This window comes from Sinocyclocheilus grahami, unplaced genomic scaffold (assembly GCF_001515645.1).
Source record: "Sinocyclocheilus grahami isolate Dianchi unplaced genomic scaffold, SAMN03320097.WGS_v1.1 scaffold338.1, whole genome shotgun sequence".
Taxonomy (NCBI): Eukaryota; Metazoa; Chordata; class Actinopteri; order Cypriniformes; family Cyprinidae; genus Sinocyclocheilus; species Sinocyclocheilus grahami.
The window spans coordinates 93,155-110,220 of record NW_015505517.1 but is presented as its reverse complement, the minus strand read 5'-3'; the positions used below and the strand labels follow the sequence as shown (position 1 = coordinate 110,220).

General features: G+C 38.1%; 1 protein-coding gene across 1 annotated transcript in view; it reads left to right on the top strand.

Annotated features, from left to right (window-relative positions):
* The window catches only part of LOC107602937 (protein SLX4IP-like), a 50,800-nt gene extending 34,419 nt beyond the window's left edge, over positions 1-16,381 (top strand). Inside the window, exons 5-8 of the mRNA XM_016295561.1 lie at positions 4,410-4,487; positions 5,589-5,677; positions 14,703-14,800; positions 14,872-16,381. Of these exons, the coding sequence (XP_016151047.1) occupies positions 4,410-4,487; positions 5,589-5,677; positions 14,703-14,800; positions 14,872-15,400 (794 nt within the window). The 3' untranslated portion in view covers positions 15,401-16,381. The remainder of the gene's footprint in view (positions 1-4,409; positions 4,488-5,588; positions 5,678-14,702; positions 14,801-14,871) is intronic.
* The last annotated feature ends 685 nt before the right edge of the window (positions 16,382-17,066 follow it).

The window sequence follows — 17,066 nt, the reverse complement described above, 5'->3', positions numbered from 1 at the left end:
TATAGTCAAGTCACCTTTATTTATATAGCGCTTTTAACAATACAGATTGTGACAAAGCAACTGAACAGTATTAATTAGGAAAATAGTGTCAATAATGCAAAGTGACAATAGTAAACACTCATTTTTCAGTTAAAGACAGTTCATCATTGAATTTAGTGATGTCAACATCCAGCTCAGTTCAGTTTAAATAGTATCTTTGCAATCATGTCAACGATATCGCTGGAAATGAAGTGTCCCCAACTAAGCAAGCCAGAGGCGACAGCGGCAAGGAACCAAAACTCCATCGGTGACAGAATGGAGAAAAAACCTTGGGAGAAACCAGGCTCAGTCGGGGGGCCAGTTCTCCTCTGACCAGACGAACCAGCAGAACGGAAAAATCAATATAAGACGTAATAAAACAGACGATGAATAATATTAACAGCAATTATTATATGATGCAATCAAACTTGTAGCAAAATGTGGTAGTTCTGTATGTTGTTTCAGGGTTGGCATCATCTGAGGTCCTCTGAGGGGTTGCATCATCTCTTCTCAGGTGTTCTGGATCCAGACTGAAGCTTGTGTAAATCCTAGTTACCACGGGATGTTAATCCCGTGGCAAAAGACAGAGAAACAAATACAAACATAATTAGCGTAGCTGCTGTTCCAACCAAGCAAAAATGATTTGTTTAACCCAAACTAATGAATAATAATGTGCATTTGATTAGATATAACTGCAGTAAAAGATTATGACTGCAGTAAAAGATTATGAGATGCATTATTTGAATGCTTGGCCAAAGAGATGTGTCTTTAATCTAGATTTAAACAGAGAGAGTGTGTCTGAACCCCGAACGTTATCAGGAAGGCTATTCCAGAGTTTGGGAGCCAAATGCGAAAAAGCTCTACCTCCTTTAGCGGACTTTGCTATCCTAGGTACTACCAAAAGTCCAGAATGTTGCGACCTTATGGAGCGTGATGGATTGTAGCGTGGTAGAAGACTAGTTAGGTATGCAGGAGCTAACCCATTAAGGGCCTTATAGGCAAGTAATAATATTTTGTAACTGATACGGAATTTAATAGGTAGCCAGTGCAGAGACTGTAAAATTGGGTAATATGATCATATTTTCTTGACCTGGTAAGGACTCTAGCTGCTGCATTTTGGACTACCTGTAGCTTGTTTATTGAGGATGCAGGACAACCACCTAGCAGTGCATTACAGTAGTCCAGTCTAGAGGTCATGTATGCATGAACTAGCTTTTCTGCATCAGAAACAGGTATCATGTTTCGTAACTTGGCAATGTTTCTAAGATGGAAGAATGCTGTTTTTGTAACATGGGAAATATGATTTTCAAAAGACAAGTTGCTATCTAATATAACACCCAGATTTTTGACTGTAGAGGAAGTAACCGTACATCCGTCTTGTTGCAAATTGTAATCCACGAGATTCGGTGTACTGTCTTTTGGCCAATAAGTAATATCTCTGTCTTATCCGAATTTAATAGGAGAAAATTATTGGTCATCCAATCTTTTACATTTTTAACACACTCCGTTAGCTTAGATAATTTAGAAGTTTCATCTGGTCTTGTTGAGATATATAGTTGAGTATCTTTTTGTTGTTTCTATCAACGTTTGAGCCTTAAATGGAAGCTGTATCAAAGCAAGTGTGTGCAGGAAGTTTGATGCTGTCCTAATCTACCGCACAGTTAGTTTTGATGGCCAAGGACAAAGGTATTGAAAATAAAACAGCTAAAGTGGAGCTGCTGTTAAGCACTACCTGTGAAGTAAAAGAAAGTAGGCGGTAGATCCATCAATCACATACAGGGGGTGTTGATGACAGTTTTGTGGCTGGCAGACACTGTAATTGCATATCATTAACTGCAGAAGCTCCAGTTTGAGGACTTAGATAGCTGTTTGCAGGGCCTGCGATGACATCAGCTGGTAAACCTGTCTTCTCTAATGCATTTCTGCTCATTTGACACATCTAACATGCACTCTAAAGACAGACAAATATTCTGGAAGTGAGGGTGAGACTATTTTAGAGTGCCCAAGCTGAGTTTGTTTTTCTCTGGTTTCTATGATCTGAACCGATATGCCCAAGCACTTGGGGTCATTAGATAGTAGTCTGATTCATTTCGGGTGTGTTTTACGGTCCTGTGGCAGCCTAGGGCAGTCTCTCACAGACAGTCAGAGAGGTTGAGGGGTCTATTCAGGTCACAGAGTGAGAGCTGATGGATTCCCATGCCTGTTTTCTTGTTTACAGCTGCACTGGCAGATATGTAGCGTGTTCACCAGGCCCCCTTTCTTGCCGACAAATTCCTCCCAGATTAAGCAACAGTGCTCTGCCTTCGCGTCTAGTGGATCTTGCATTCCTTGGACAATGACAAACAGATCTAGGCTGAATTCTTCCTTTGCCCGCTGTCTCTTAAATTAAAATTGAATGGTCATGTCACTGCTCCAACACTATAGGGTTGAATGAACTTGTTTTTTAGGCATGTTAACAGCGAATTGGTATGGTTGCTCTGGCAACTGCAAAAGTGAATGAACGCATAATTTTGACATCCCTGAATGCTTCATATAATGAGACAAATGACACATTAAAAGCGATTTCAGTGTCTTGGGCTGTTTTCACACTTTATTTGATTTTGATTTGCTTGATCCAAACCATTGTCAATTAAAAAATTGCTGTATACAATATAATAAACATTAAAAAAAAAAATTTAAATGAAATAATTTAATTTACAAATAAATGAATTAATTACATGTATAATTTAATGCTAATTTTTTTCATTACCTATGGCTCGGACTGAGCGAATCAAATATTAATTTTTTTAAATAAAATAAATGGATTCAATTTTTTTTAATTAAATTAATTAATTATATTTTTATTATATTCATTATACTATATGCACTGTAAATTGCCTAATATAGTGTTTAATAATTTCAGATCAGAAAACTGATTTCAGACTGTCAAACTGACTTGAGTCCACAACAGAATCTCTAGTGTGAAAATATATTTAAAAAAAAAAGATCTTTTCATTTTTAAAAGAATAGTTCACCCAAAAATGAAAAGAGGATATTTTGAAGAATTTTGAAGAACCAAACAGTTTTTGGTCCCCATTGACTTCCATAGTAGGAAAATAAATACTATGGAAGTTAATGGGGACCATCAACTTTGATTACCAGCATTCTTCAAAATATCTTCTTTTATGTTCAACATAAGAAAAAAAAAACTCACACAGGTTTGGAACGACATGAGGGTGAGTAAATGATGACAACATTTTCATTTTTGGGTGAATTATCCCTTTAACTTGAATATATTTGTTGGTAATATCCAGTATGCTTTTTTCAGTTCTGAATCTTCTTGTTGAAGGATGTCGATCCTGAATGAGTCACAAACTAATCTTGGTTTATGCATTTCAGCGGTTTGATTGGCCTTTGTATACACCCTATTTATTCACTTCTTCCATTGTGTGAACAAAATTGTGCAAACAGAAAATTTTACAATAAATCTTCATTTATTCTCCTGTCATCTTATAGTTGCAAAATAAACGCTAACAGAATGATCTGGTCTTATATCACATTGAAAGGGTTTATTTTGTGATAATTACCTGCTGACTGTACATTATCCCACTTAATAAATGTTGACAAATTATTTTATTTTGTGAGAAAAACGAGATTGATGAATGCACAAGAGGCACGAAACTAGCACAGCGTGATCCACTATACAGTCTAGCAGTTGCACACTAAAATATTTGACCTTAAAATTGACCAATCACAATTAAGTATTTCAGAGAGCCATGTAGGAATAATAAATAACAGTCTTCGGGGGAAATTTTCAGCCACACATCCAGTATTTAGAGATTTTTGCAGTATAAAATACAGGTTATGCAGGCAAAGGGGCACATTATATGTTTTTTCTCAAAGGAGTAGAGCATGAATTCATAAAACTTTCACCATTAGAGGCTGTAAATAGTTTCAGCGTTCAGTCAGTCTTGTTACAGTGGACTTCAAAGGCCATGAAGCCCCTGGCACAGATTACGTTCATGCCTGAGCTATGAGGCTTCTTTCTCATTTGCTTAAACGCTTTGGTGTTTTTTCAGACACTAAAACGCCTTTGTGCGGTGTCGTATTTGACAGACATTAACAGCCTTTGTTCTGACCTTTGCATGGCCACGTATAATTGATAATGTCCATGTTTAGGAGATGTGTCGCAGACTATCATTTAATACAGTGCTGATTTGCATTAAAATGATTTTCCGGGGAAAAGTGTTTCCTCATGCGTAAATGAGGATTTGTTTAAACAAACAGGCAGTCCTAAAAGCGATTGTTTTATCATTAGCTTACCGTGACAAGCTTTCACTGTTTGAATATCACCAGTGAAGGTTTTCTAAGTGTTAGCGGATTTGCTCCATAAAATGTGTTTTCTTTTGCAGGTGGGAATGTTTGCCTGGCGGTGCACTTCATGAAACGACACGTCAACCTGAGATGCATTATCAGGCAGCACTACAGAGGTAGTTTATTTCCTCTTCTCATTAACTAAAGAAGACTGGTTTGAGTATTTCTTTCCACATTAAGTTGACTCATGAAACAGATGATTGTATCAGGAGCACCTGTGTTGTTATTAGTTCGTTTAGCTGTCAGGCTCAGTCGGAGGTCACTGTCTGGATCGTTTTTATTTTGGAAAAAGTCAGCTGAAATATGTTCACTTAGTTGGCAACTCAGAACATGATTCCAAATGCGTTTTATGCAGAACTTGTAGTTTCAAGTCAAATGTATAGAGAGAAAGTTCTTTGCAGAAACCACCCATTATATCTGGCTAGACAGTTAGAGACGAATGCAATCCTAATAGAGGCAGAGCTCAACAAATATTTGAGACTACAGCCAAGTCCACCCGAGCCTGGCTTGACAGCAGCTCACAGGGAAAATTTGGTTTGCTTATCATAGTAAACAAGTTCAGACTAAAGCGTCACTGTATCTTTAGAGATATAGCATGTCAGACTCTGAAGGGAATTACAGTCATCATTCTACATGATTTGTGTTTAACATGCCTCAACAAAATAGAAACTAAGTAGAAACATACAGACTAATAAGGCTGTCCGGTATAGATTATTTTAAGTGATCTAGGAAAAACAAAAAGAAGGAAAAGTAACTGACCAACAATTTGCTTGGCCTTCGTTTTTCAAGCTAAATTTGGACAAGTTTGAAGGAACTAAACCGGAATACATCAAACAATGTGGTTTGTTTTACTTATATCAAGTTACATATTTGAAACTTTATTGACTGAGGGGCAGTGGGGACGTGAAGTTTACATTCAACTTTATGGCAGCTTAGCCATTTTCTTAAAAACAACAAAGCTTTTTCAACATTTCCCATGAAGAGGGCATTGAGGTCATTTTAAGCTGTTGATGCTCTTCTCGTCTTAGTGGTTTCACTCCCATTTTATACTTCAGATGTCTGTGAGAATTTTATATGAATATCATGCATATTTTCGTCTCCCCTCCCATTTCACCCTTTGTTTCAAAGGGAACATTTACTGTATGTAATATTGTGCTAAATGGCTTCCACATCACTTTAGCTACAACTCCATCTTTATTTTTGTTTGACCTTTACAGAGTTGCGTGTGTTTCCTGAGCGTGTTGTAGTGTGTGCCAGTCCTCCAGAGAATTCTGCACTTCCCAGTGGAAATCTGAACCTGGATGTGGTAAGAGCTGCTTATGTTATAAAATAATGTTTATAATCAGTGTTGGAGAAGCTACTTTGAAACTAGCTTGCCAAGCTATACTCTACTTAAATAGATTTAGTTAAACTACTGTCAGATGACCTTCTTTAAAAAGAGTTAGCAACAACAAAAGTGTCTATCTGTATAGAAGCTCTTTAAAGGGGCAAACTGATTTTATTCTGTGGACAGTCTGTATTCTGCAGCTATTATATAAGTTCTCCAGTTATTCTCCAGCTCTTTATATAATGTATAAAGAATGTAAGAAAATTAAGTACATGTGTCTTTAATGTATGCTGTTTCTCAGTCTTGAGCCCATTCTATGCGAACACCATGAAGTGGGTTCTGGACTCATGTAGTTAATTCCTATGCGTTTGGTTCTCCCCTCTCGCTTATTATGGGGCAGCAAAAGAGTAGTTGGAAGGGGCTTATTGGTAAGACTCTTTTTACTCTATACTGCTCTCTGAGGTGGACCACTAAATGCCTTTGGCCTAAGACGTTGAGCTCTGTGGCCTTATTTATAAATTGCTCATACGATTGGATTTGATCCTAAATACCATAGCAATTAATTCAACATTGTTTATGAAAATGTAAAGATAAATACTGCAGGCAGTAACAACACACATTATTATGCACAAAGGAATAGCATTTTAAGTGTTTTTTTAAGAATTACATCACTGAAATTAGTTGTTATATTAATGATAATATGACTATATGCCTACACACATGTTGTACAGAAACTGGTCCAAGAGTGTGCATATTATCTAGATCAGTGTATTGAGTGGACTTTGCTGTTCCAATTCGCATGAACGGTATACGAGTGGAGCGACAGAGCGGGATAATACACAAAGCGTCACAACACGTAAAAGTGAAACCTGAGCGGTGAACAAATTTTCGGCAGCCGAAATTTCGGTGCATCTCTAATTATTGGCGACATCAGAAATGGATATTATATAATAGATGCTTTTTTGAACATTTTAGCAATTTAAAAATATAAAAAAATTATTTGTTACACGGCACCCCTGCTCTCGACAGACGGTTTTGGCAGGTGAGTTTTATCAGGGTTGGATCAAATCTCTGCAGGAAAGTGGCCTGGAAGGGCCAAGTTTGCCCATCACTGATCTAGCTAGTTTTGAAATCAAGAGTTTGTCTTTTGTATGTGCCCCCTAAGAAATGCATCTGATTATCTTTAAACCTATATGACTTAATTTCTTACTTTCTTTTTTTCATTCAGGTAGTGCCCTGACGACTCAATGTTTAAAAAAGTAGCTTTGTTTGATTTATTCATCTTGATGCTACAGTAGGAAATTGAATGCAGGATACTTATTCTGAAATCATGAGTTGCATCACTGGTACACTATGTATTTTGCTTTGGAAACAAGACCACAGTTTTACTTGGCTCACACACATGCCCTCTTACTCACCCACTTTTATGGCAACAGTTGTGTGTGGGGCTGAAGACTGATTTGGTTCAACAGGATACTCAGTGGTAGGATCTCTGGAGCCATGAATGTCCAAGTGAAAGCATCCTTGATCAGACTTCCTGCTGTGTGTCCAGAGTACTTATCTGTTGTGTCTCCGCCCCAGTCAGATCTTCTTCAAATCTTTTCATGTCCACTTTTTCCCTGTGAGTCTCTCTCGGTTGATCCTACTCTATCTTCCAATAGAATGCTGGGAAATGCGCACAGAGCCGCCCACCTTGGGTGGACATCAAGGATGAAGACAGTCTCCCATCTGTCCTGCCATTAATGTCGGTACTTTTTCGAGTTGAATCATTTGCCATTGTTTTTCTTTGAGACGTTTTCTTTCAGCCCTTTTTTCCTGCGTTGCTTTGGCTTTCAATGAAAGCAAGAATTGTAATAATTTGAGTGAAGTTATCCAGTTCGACAGTGAAAAGTTCACATTGTGTAACCGCTTTTCCAGTTCAGGGAAGCAGGGCCCTTGTTTTTGCATTCCCCTTGTCAGGATGTGGTTCTATGTGCTTGTATATGCTGCGAGGAAGGGTTAGCAGGAGCTTGCGGTGGTGCTTTCACTATTTGGCAGTTTGGAGGAGAGAGTGCATCAGGAGAATGAGCAAGAGTTTCTCTCATCATGACAAAACAATTATTTCAGTTGCTCCGCTCTAATTTGTCACTGGGATCCTTATCCTACAGTTTCTTTCTTTCTCTTTTTTGCTTAAAGTTAGCCAGGAAAGTTATGAATCTTAATAAGAAATGCGGCTCAGCTGAATGAGTCACATACGATGCAGAATTTCAATTTGAAAATGATAATGGCTTGGTGAATTTGTTCTTCCAGTGTTGTCATATGTTTATGGCGAGTTTCTCTCACCGCAGAGCTTGACAGTGAGAGTCTGAATGACGCCACATGTTTTGAGGCAGTTTGGGAATTTGTCTGTGGTCCTTCCATTTGATTTAGAGCTCAGTTTGCAAAACATAGTTTATATCAGCCACACAGGGCTGCCATAACACCTATCCAAAGGTCACAAGGTTACACTCCGATATAACGTGTGGTTTCTTGCAGCAAGAGAGCGTGTGAAAATTATATGTGGTAGGTACTGTGTGCAAAGTCACCAGTTCAAACCCTGGAAGGGCTGTTTCATGAACTGGAAGGTGACTTGTATCACTGTCAGAACAAGATTAACGGTTCCTTGAGTGATTCACATCCTGTGGTGTGGTATGAAGTGGGTAGAACAGGAAGGATCCTTTACTGTTGCGTAGCTAAGAAGCGATGGGGGTGCAGTGCACAGTCAGCACAGAATCACGTCATCACAACTGAGACGGCAGGCGTCTCTTCCTTTTCCTTTTAATGCACTTCCTGAAACTCCTCGAGAAGGTTTCTAGCAGATTGTCCTTACTGTAAATTGGGTCTGTGTTTGGTCACAAATCATACTGTACACTAGTGTTTGAGAGTTTTGAACATTTGAGTTGGAATTTACACTACAGTCTAAGTTAGGGATTGCATGGAATCATGGATTTTATTGATTTTTCTTAACCTTTAATTAAAAAAGTACCTTTTGTTTACTCACCCTAATGTCACTCCAAACCTGTTTCTGTGGACCATTAAAGAAGATATTTGAAAAATGTGTCTGTACAATAATATCCATAGTGTCAAATGTTGTTTGAACTCCCCTGACTTTCAAAAAAGATAAGAGAGTTTTGTATTTTGATGTTGCCGCATCTGTACCTCTGGATGTGTGCTGGAAGAATGGGAAAGATAGCAGCCTTGTAATGACGCGGTGGATCGAAGCTCAGCCAGGCAGATGTGTTTTTACAGCCTCCTCTTCTTTGGGGAGAGCTACAGTGTTTATGGACATAACTTTATCCTTTCTTTGTTCATCTCCTATCTCAGTCTCTCACTGTTTCCAACAGCAAGCCACAGAACACTGTCATTTCAAGAGCTTCTTGGCCCACACAAACTCATTGTCACCTAATCTGGTTTTTCTCCACAGAAACAAAGAGGTGGATTTCTAGAGTGGTTATGTTCTATGAATACTCTTCATGTCAGTGCTCTGGTTTAGATGGCTGGAGCGTTGTTCTGACAGGTACTTACAGAAGATATACACCATTTATGTCTTTTATGACTAAAAGAAGAAAAAGTTTCTTCTGGCATTCATAGAATAGGCAAATGTTCTTCCTCATGTTCTTTGTGTAGGTGACATGCATTGTAAGGAGTCCAAGCTGTAGTTTCTCTCTAATTTGTTTGTTGGCCTTGGTCTTGCTGTGGTTTACAGAAATTTAGTTCAGATGACCAACTGAAACAAAGCTCCCGATTAAGCAAGCCTGTGTCATGTTAGACTCAAGACTCCCCAAAGGCATCATCTTTGTGATGACAGCAATGTTGGCTTCCGTAGTTACGCAAAGTTGTCAATATTCAGACTTTCCATGATTGTAAAAAAAAAAAAAAAAATGTGTGGGTGCTGCTGTGGTATACTTCAGCATCTCCAAACATTAATGTTCACATTATTCATAGTAGATGGATCTCATGGCTAGTGAATGAACAAGGTACAAGCTAAAGTTATTGACCAATCAGAAGCCAAGATCTGTTTTATATAATGTTTTTTTTTTATGTACTTTAATATTATCCAAGCTTCTTATGCTTAAATTCCCACTCTGCTGCATTCAGATACACTCTAAAAAATGCTGGGTTAAATACAACCCAGTACTGGGTAAAATAGGGACAAACCCAGCAATTGGGTTGTTTTGACCCAGCGGTTGTGTTAAATGTTTAACACAACCTTCTGGGTAGTAACCCAACTGCTGGGTCAAAACAACCCAATTGCTGGGTTTGTCCCTATTTTACCCAGCACTGGGTTGTATTTAACCCAGCATTTTTTAGAGTGTAGGATGAATAGAAGTGAATGAGACACAGTCTAGTGTGACCGCATCTTTACTCATCATAACTACTGTACAGTACACTTGTTGGGACAGTCCTCTTAGGGAAATCTACAGTAGAGTTAAGTGCTTTTTCTCAAGGGCATTATGGTCACACACAAATTCCAGTACACAGATCTCTCCCTGACTGATCTTTGTCCTGATTCATAACTGCACCTCCACTACCCACACTGTGGGCCTCCAGGTGCTTGTGTAACAGTGATCTGCCTAATGGCTAATGATTCCAGGTCACATGACTAATGGTACATATTTGTTTGTTTACTAGTACAGATGAGCCGTTGTAAGGGTGTCCACGAAGCGTGCCAGCGCTTACAGCTCATTATGTAGGATTGCGCTTATGGAAATGTAAAGGGTGAATGAATCTTGAGTCAAAACTGACTCATTTCCTTTTATAAATGACTTGTAGTTGATAGAAGTAACTTTCTAGCTTATTTACAACAATCATTTAGTGTAAAGACATAAATAGATGCTATTTAAGTATTTATGTCAAGGGTATATGGCCTGCATTCCTCCTTACTGGATTCTGCATTAATTTCTTTCACTTTTAACTTAGAGGTTATATGCAATGAACACACCTTTTGTAACTGTAGAGGTCATTAGAGCTCTGATATTGTGCCAGATAATAATGTATGTTGAGTCTGTATTATTAGGGCTCTACTGATTATAGATGTTGATCAGATTAATTGCATGATAAGTCATTTATTAAGTGAATGATAAGTAATCACGTGTACTCAATATATTTTAAGTAAATTCCCAAATGAAGATAATTTTATTGTGCCAGAAATGTTTATTTTATTTAAAATTTAATTTTAATTTTTATTCATTTACATGGTTACAGGATTTTTTTCAGATGTATTTGAAAGTCTGATTTTTTTTAATATCAGAAAATACAGTAAAAACGATAACATTGTGAAATATTACTACAATTTAAAATAATTTTCTATTTTAAAATATATAAGTGATGGCAGAACTAAATTTTCATCAGCCATTACTCCAGACTTCAGTGTCAATTCTAAAATCATTCTAATATGCTGATTTGGTGCTGCAAAATAATTCTTTGATGAATAGAAAATTCAAAAGAACAGCATTTATTTGAAATTGAATTATTTTGTAACAGTGTCTTTACTGTCACTTTGATAAAATTTAATGCATCTTTGTTGAATAAATGTATGAATATCTTCAAAACGAAAAAAAAGTGTTAATGACACCAAACTTTTGAGCGGTAGTATAACTTCACTAAATTCACATGTAAATTGAAATCCTTAATTATATTTTCATAGATATTCCCTGTTCCCATAGACACATTGAATTGTGCCTTCTTTCACTCCATTAACTTTCTGACATAATTTTTTTTTCTTAGCATCTTTCTCTTTCCCTTGTTCTTCTTTGAAGCCCAGCGAAGTGCATGAGAGAATTGCTTCATGGGAGAGTTTCTCTGGGAAAGAAACACTGCTCCATTGTTGCTGTCTCTTTCATCTGTTTTCCGAAGGTTTGTAAAATGCATATGAAGGTATTAAAATTCAAATCTTCTTCCTCCCCTATCCTCCATGTTTTTGTCGAGCGTGTGTATGTGCGCTGTACCGTTCACGCTCACTGGGTGTGTTTATTTTCAGTGGACATATCGTCAGTGAGTATGGGTGTGTTTCTGCGCACTAGTGTGTCTGGATATCCCCCTAAAAACCGTCCAGTCTTGTTTGCAGTGGGCGGAGGGACGTGGTAAGTTGGGGGGAGTTTGTGTGTGTGTGTGTGTATGAGAGAGTTCGACAGACGGTGGTCATGGATGGAACACAATCTACAGATGAGACAGCAGCTTGCTCGCTCCGGCTTTGGAAATGGATTGTTTTTAAACATTAGCGGCCCACGTTGCAACATGATTTCCTATGAATACTTGTCTCTGTGGGTGGACACACACCGCAGAGAGTCTCTTGGGTTCTCATAGACTCTGTTTTCTCAGATCTTCCCATGCATTACCCTTCCCTGCACCTTAAAGTGAACCTTCCCACTAGTTATTGATCAGCTCATTTAGAGTGAAGCAGCACTGATTTATGTGTAGTCCTGCTAAACCTGCTGGTTTCAAACAGCTTGTGGGAAAAGAGCTTTGACGGAATTGGCTCTTTCTGTCTGTGGCTATGGTTTCCTTCAATGTTTTTTTGTGTGACTTATGGGTAGACATGATAAACCGGTAGAAACTTGACAAACTGTATAAATGTTTTATTATTGTTTCTGTTGCGGTTATGTTCTTGTGAGTTTACAGTGTTGTGTTATCAGTTTAATGTTTCAAGTGATTTTAAACCATTCAAGCGCAATGAGATGCAAAATAATTCAATTGGATACTCACGCATTATTGTTTTTGGCAATTTTGCCATTGTAAACTTATTTCTAGCAAAAATAATGTAATTGTGAAAAGAGACTTATATTGTGATGAAAGACTTTGGCCGTATTGCCAACTAGTGTGAATTTTGGACATAAAATACACATAAAAACATACACTTGCTAAAAAAAATTCTTAGATAAAAAATGAATGTGATTCGAATAAAATTAGCACAAAGCATCTCAAGTTTTGCTTGGGCATTCTGAAATGTCAAAATGATTTGCTGCTGTTAACTTCCCAGAGCTGTTTGACAAACTCCCAGACACAAGGCATCTGCTGTTGATTGCTAGCAAAAGTTCATCAGAGTGTTTTGCTCTAAACCACAAATAGTTTATTGCATTTACTAAAAGACCCACCGTGGCTTCCATTTCTATTTAGCACCAATTTTCCCATAAGAAATTATTTTGTTGTCTTGACATGGGATGGAAACGCTGCATTGTTTGCAAATAAAAGTACATTTATGCATTTGGCAGATACTTTTATCCAAAGCAGCTCTCAAGGTTTAAGTTTAAGGTTACTTTTTTCTGTTCATGCATTTCCTGAGAATTGAACCCATGACTTTGGCATTGGTAATGCCATACTATACTGTTTGAGCTACAGGAGTACAAATAAATAAAGACTTGGCTTGCAACAAAGATCTTATCTTGTGAGATTTTATAGTACTTTTGTCTTCATTTAATATTAAACAAAAGAGCATAGCAATACTAGTCATCTGACAGGTTGTGCCACAGTCACATGCTGCAGGATCACTTGCTTGCAGTAGGTGCACCTTCCTTGTGTGATTCATCCACTCATTGATGAACTCATTCAGCATGACTTGCTCACAACGCCTCAGTGCAAAGATGAACAAAATGGATAGCGGGTCAGTCTGTCTTCCTTGTTTCCATTTATATTTGTTGTATTGTTGTTGACATCACAGTCACATGCACTGTAGGGTTCAAACCTACAAACTTTTGGTTATCATCCCATATATTTATCCACTAGGCCACAACACTTTTCTCTATAAAACAAGGCATTAAGTATGGGTATATAGAGGCCTCTTCTTCAGGCCAGCGTCTGTGCACTTCATATGAAACGCATCCCTCTGCAATTTCCTCATTTCGCTCTAATGACTTGACGGGCCTTGTGCTTATCTGGCTGCTTGCTCCTAAAATAGAACTAATAGCCTATATATCTTGAACCTGTTCAGAGGCCGGTTGGTAAACCTACACTTTTATGAAATCCAATCAGTTTGGACTGGAATGATTGTTTTGTGTCAGTTAATCGCAGTTCAATGATCCTGTGCCCCGAAAGACGGCGGACACAAGCACCTGCTCTGTTCTTGCTCAGTCAAGGATTGTTCTGTTGATAGAGCTTCATTAGGACTGTTGAAGGTGTATGTTGGTGGGACTCAATAAGCTTCTTCGTCTCTATTCTTCTCAGAGCTGCCCGGTTAAGCATGGCTAGTACTAAAACAAGGACTTCAAAGTGTTTGTCAAACTATTCAGGTGGTCAAGCCAGGTCGTAATGAACACACACACACACACACACACACACACACACACACACACACAGTCAATGGATATTTAAATAACTACAAAAAATGTTTTGCTCAATGCGAGTGTATTTACTGATCTCTTAGCTTGAGAGTCTCAAATCTGCCACACATCAGCATTTAAAAGGTATGTTTTTATGTGATTCTTAGTATCAATTTTAATATCACAACAAACATGAATATTTAACACATTCAACCAAATTGGTACTTTTGACATTATTTATATTAACATTATATTAACACACAAACACATAAAATATACAATATGCACAAGCAAAAAAAAAAAGCAAAGCCGCAATAAAGCAAATATTTATATTTTGATAAGCATGATCAGAAATTTGATGACCAAGACAGAGAAAAGGGAAAAAAGAGAGCTTCCTCTGAATACTGGCAGTTCAACACAAGCTTGTGTTTTTACTTGGTCTCTTGGGTATGGCCGTCAAAACAAAACATCCCGTGGATTTGTTCCCATGGCTACACCAAATATAGTTAATTCATGTCAGTACAATGGACTTCTCTTAGAGTCCTTTAAAAAAACAAAAACAAATAATTGACTTCATAGTTTCTGTCAGGTGTTGAGAGAGTAGCTCTGTTCCAAAACATAATGAGATACCTACATAGACAACATCTAATGAATGATAAATTGATTTATATTGAAGATTTATTTCCACCATCTCAAATTTAAAGGATCTCTTTCTTTTTTTGTCTCAACAGAGTGAACCAAGCCATTCAAAGTATTTTTCTGGCTCTGGCGAGATGATAGATCCATTACCCAGCTCCACAGCAACAAAAAGAGCCATTCTTCAGAAGATGTAAGTACTGTTCTGATATACCTTGCGGTGATCCATCTACATCTTCATGTAACCTTTCCTTATTCCTCCAGTGCCAGGCAGGCTAAAGTCCAACCCCAACAACGCCAAGATGATCAAGCGGACAAAGCTGAGAAGGGGTCTTCTGAAGCATGTCATCCTGTCACCATATCGTCTAGCAGCTTTCTCACGGGTGAGTCATTGGAGGAAGGGAAAGCCGTGTTGTCATCTAAATTAAGTAACAGTAAAGAGATCACCGAACCACATCTTGACGCTACCGGTCCGAAGAGACGACCACGGACCCCAAGTAGCTCAGGGGAAGACGCTGACCACCAAAAGACAAAAATATCTCGTTTTGGAGAGCCTGCAGCGTCAAGCGATTCCAACAATCCCTCTTCCGACGTTGCCGCTGCAGACTCAGTTTGCAGTCCCCAGCCTGAGATTTCACAGACTAACCAAAGCGGGCTGGCTTCAAGTTTGAGAGGCCTATCCGTCAAACCCGTATCCTCTGGCTCCTCTATTAGTTCCAGATCTGTCGCCAGAGAGGGAAGGAAGGGGGGTGAGCCCAGAACATCCCGATTACGCCGGCTCAAGAAGTCCTGAGGGGTGCAGCGGTATTGAACGAGAGAGGATGTCTGAAGCCACCACGATAGATGTTACAGTACACACTTCTACTGTAATATTGTCTGTCAGCGGCGGTTGCACAAAGAGTTCACCACACACAGTCTTGCACATACAGTACTTCCCTTCTCCCTTTAAAGTAAAAAACACAAAACTGCTCAAACGCTTGAATTAGATTACCAAGAAGCTCTCAAATATTTGAATCGACTCCACTAGCAACAACTTAAAAGGAACTCAAGCAAACAGTAACTTCACTCTAAACAAAAACACAAATGCAGTTCGCGTTTTCGGTGTAAGATTTGTATTTCAGACTAGCGGGAGCCGTTGAGCACACTGTGGCTTCAAGCCCAATTCTCTGGCTCCATCCGTCTGAAATCTCCACTCTTCCAGCTTCAGCTGAGCACATGATTGATTTCGCTGTGTTCTCACATACACCGCGCTCCTTAAGCGATCAGGGGTTTTCACCGTTGGAGCCGACGGTCGTCTCCCTGCGGTTATTATTTGTAAATGTGTTATTGCTTTTCGTAACAGCTAAAAGTCTACTGCGGGATGACTGACAACGCTATGGAACGCTGTAGTGGCGTTCGCGTCCGATATTTGGCTAATCACGGGTGCAGTCGACATTGATTTAGTGCGTGATGGCAGGATGATTATATGCATGGACATAAATTCGTTGAGTCACATGCTTTATTTTCCAGCCGTGCTTACAAATCACTCAATGTTTATGTATTAAGTATAAAAATGTTATCAGAATATACAAACATTGTGCAGCAATAATCCCATAATGTGGCGGTCGGAATGCTTCTGGTTACAACATATTTCTCTGTATATTCTGATGTTATGTCATGAAATTCGAATCGTTAAAGATAGCAAACCATTTGTTCCTAATCAAACGTTTGCGTTGAGATACTTGTGAACTAAATGTCCAAGGAATATGTTAAAAACTGAATGCAATCTACTGTACTGCCTTACAATATAACTCATGTTTTACTATTACTTAACCATTAATAATAAAGGAATTCTGATTTATTGACTTTTAATTATCTAGTGCTCAGATACTGTAACGTTAGAGATCAACCTTTAGCTTAAAAGTTGCGAGGTTAACTGAAGTAGCAACAGATCTTTTCCATATTGTGACTTACATTCAAGTGTAACAGATTACTGAAAAAACAAAATTTAACGTAGGTTGGGAAAAATTTAGGTCTGTTTATTGGTTGTTAATTAGATTTTGAGATGGGTTGGGTTTTAAGTCGACTAAATGCTTGGAGAAATCCAGCATATATCACCAAGAATAAAATTGAGTTATGACATTTTGATTAAGGCCAGGATAATAACATGCATTTACAAATTAGAATTTTCAGTTTGTCAATTTAAAAAGAACAATTTTAACCATAAAAGAAAATGTCATCAACCCATTCCAAACCCGTTCAACTTCCTTTCTTCTGTGGAACATCAAAAGGAAATTCTGGAGGCTATGCTGAGCATTCATTTTGAGGTAATTGCAATGAATGGAGATGGATGCTTTCAAGCTTCAGAAATGACACAGAGCACAATAAAATAATCATAAAAGTTACTTGTGCATTATATCCAAAGTGTTCAGAAGTTATAAAAAGCCTTTGTGTGAGAAACAGACTGAAGTTTAAGTTGT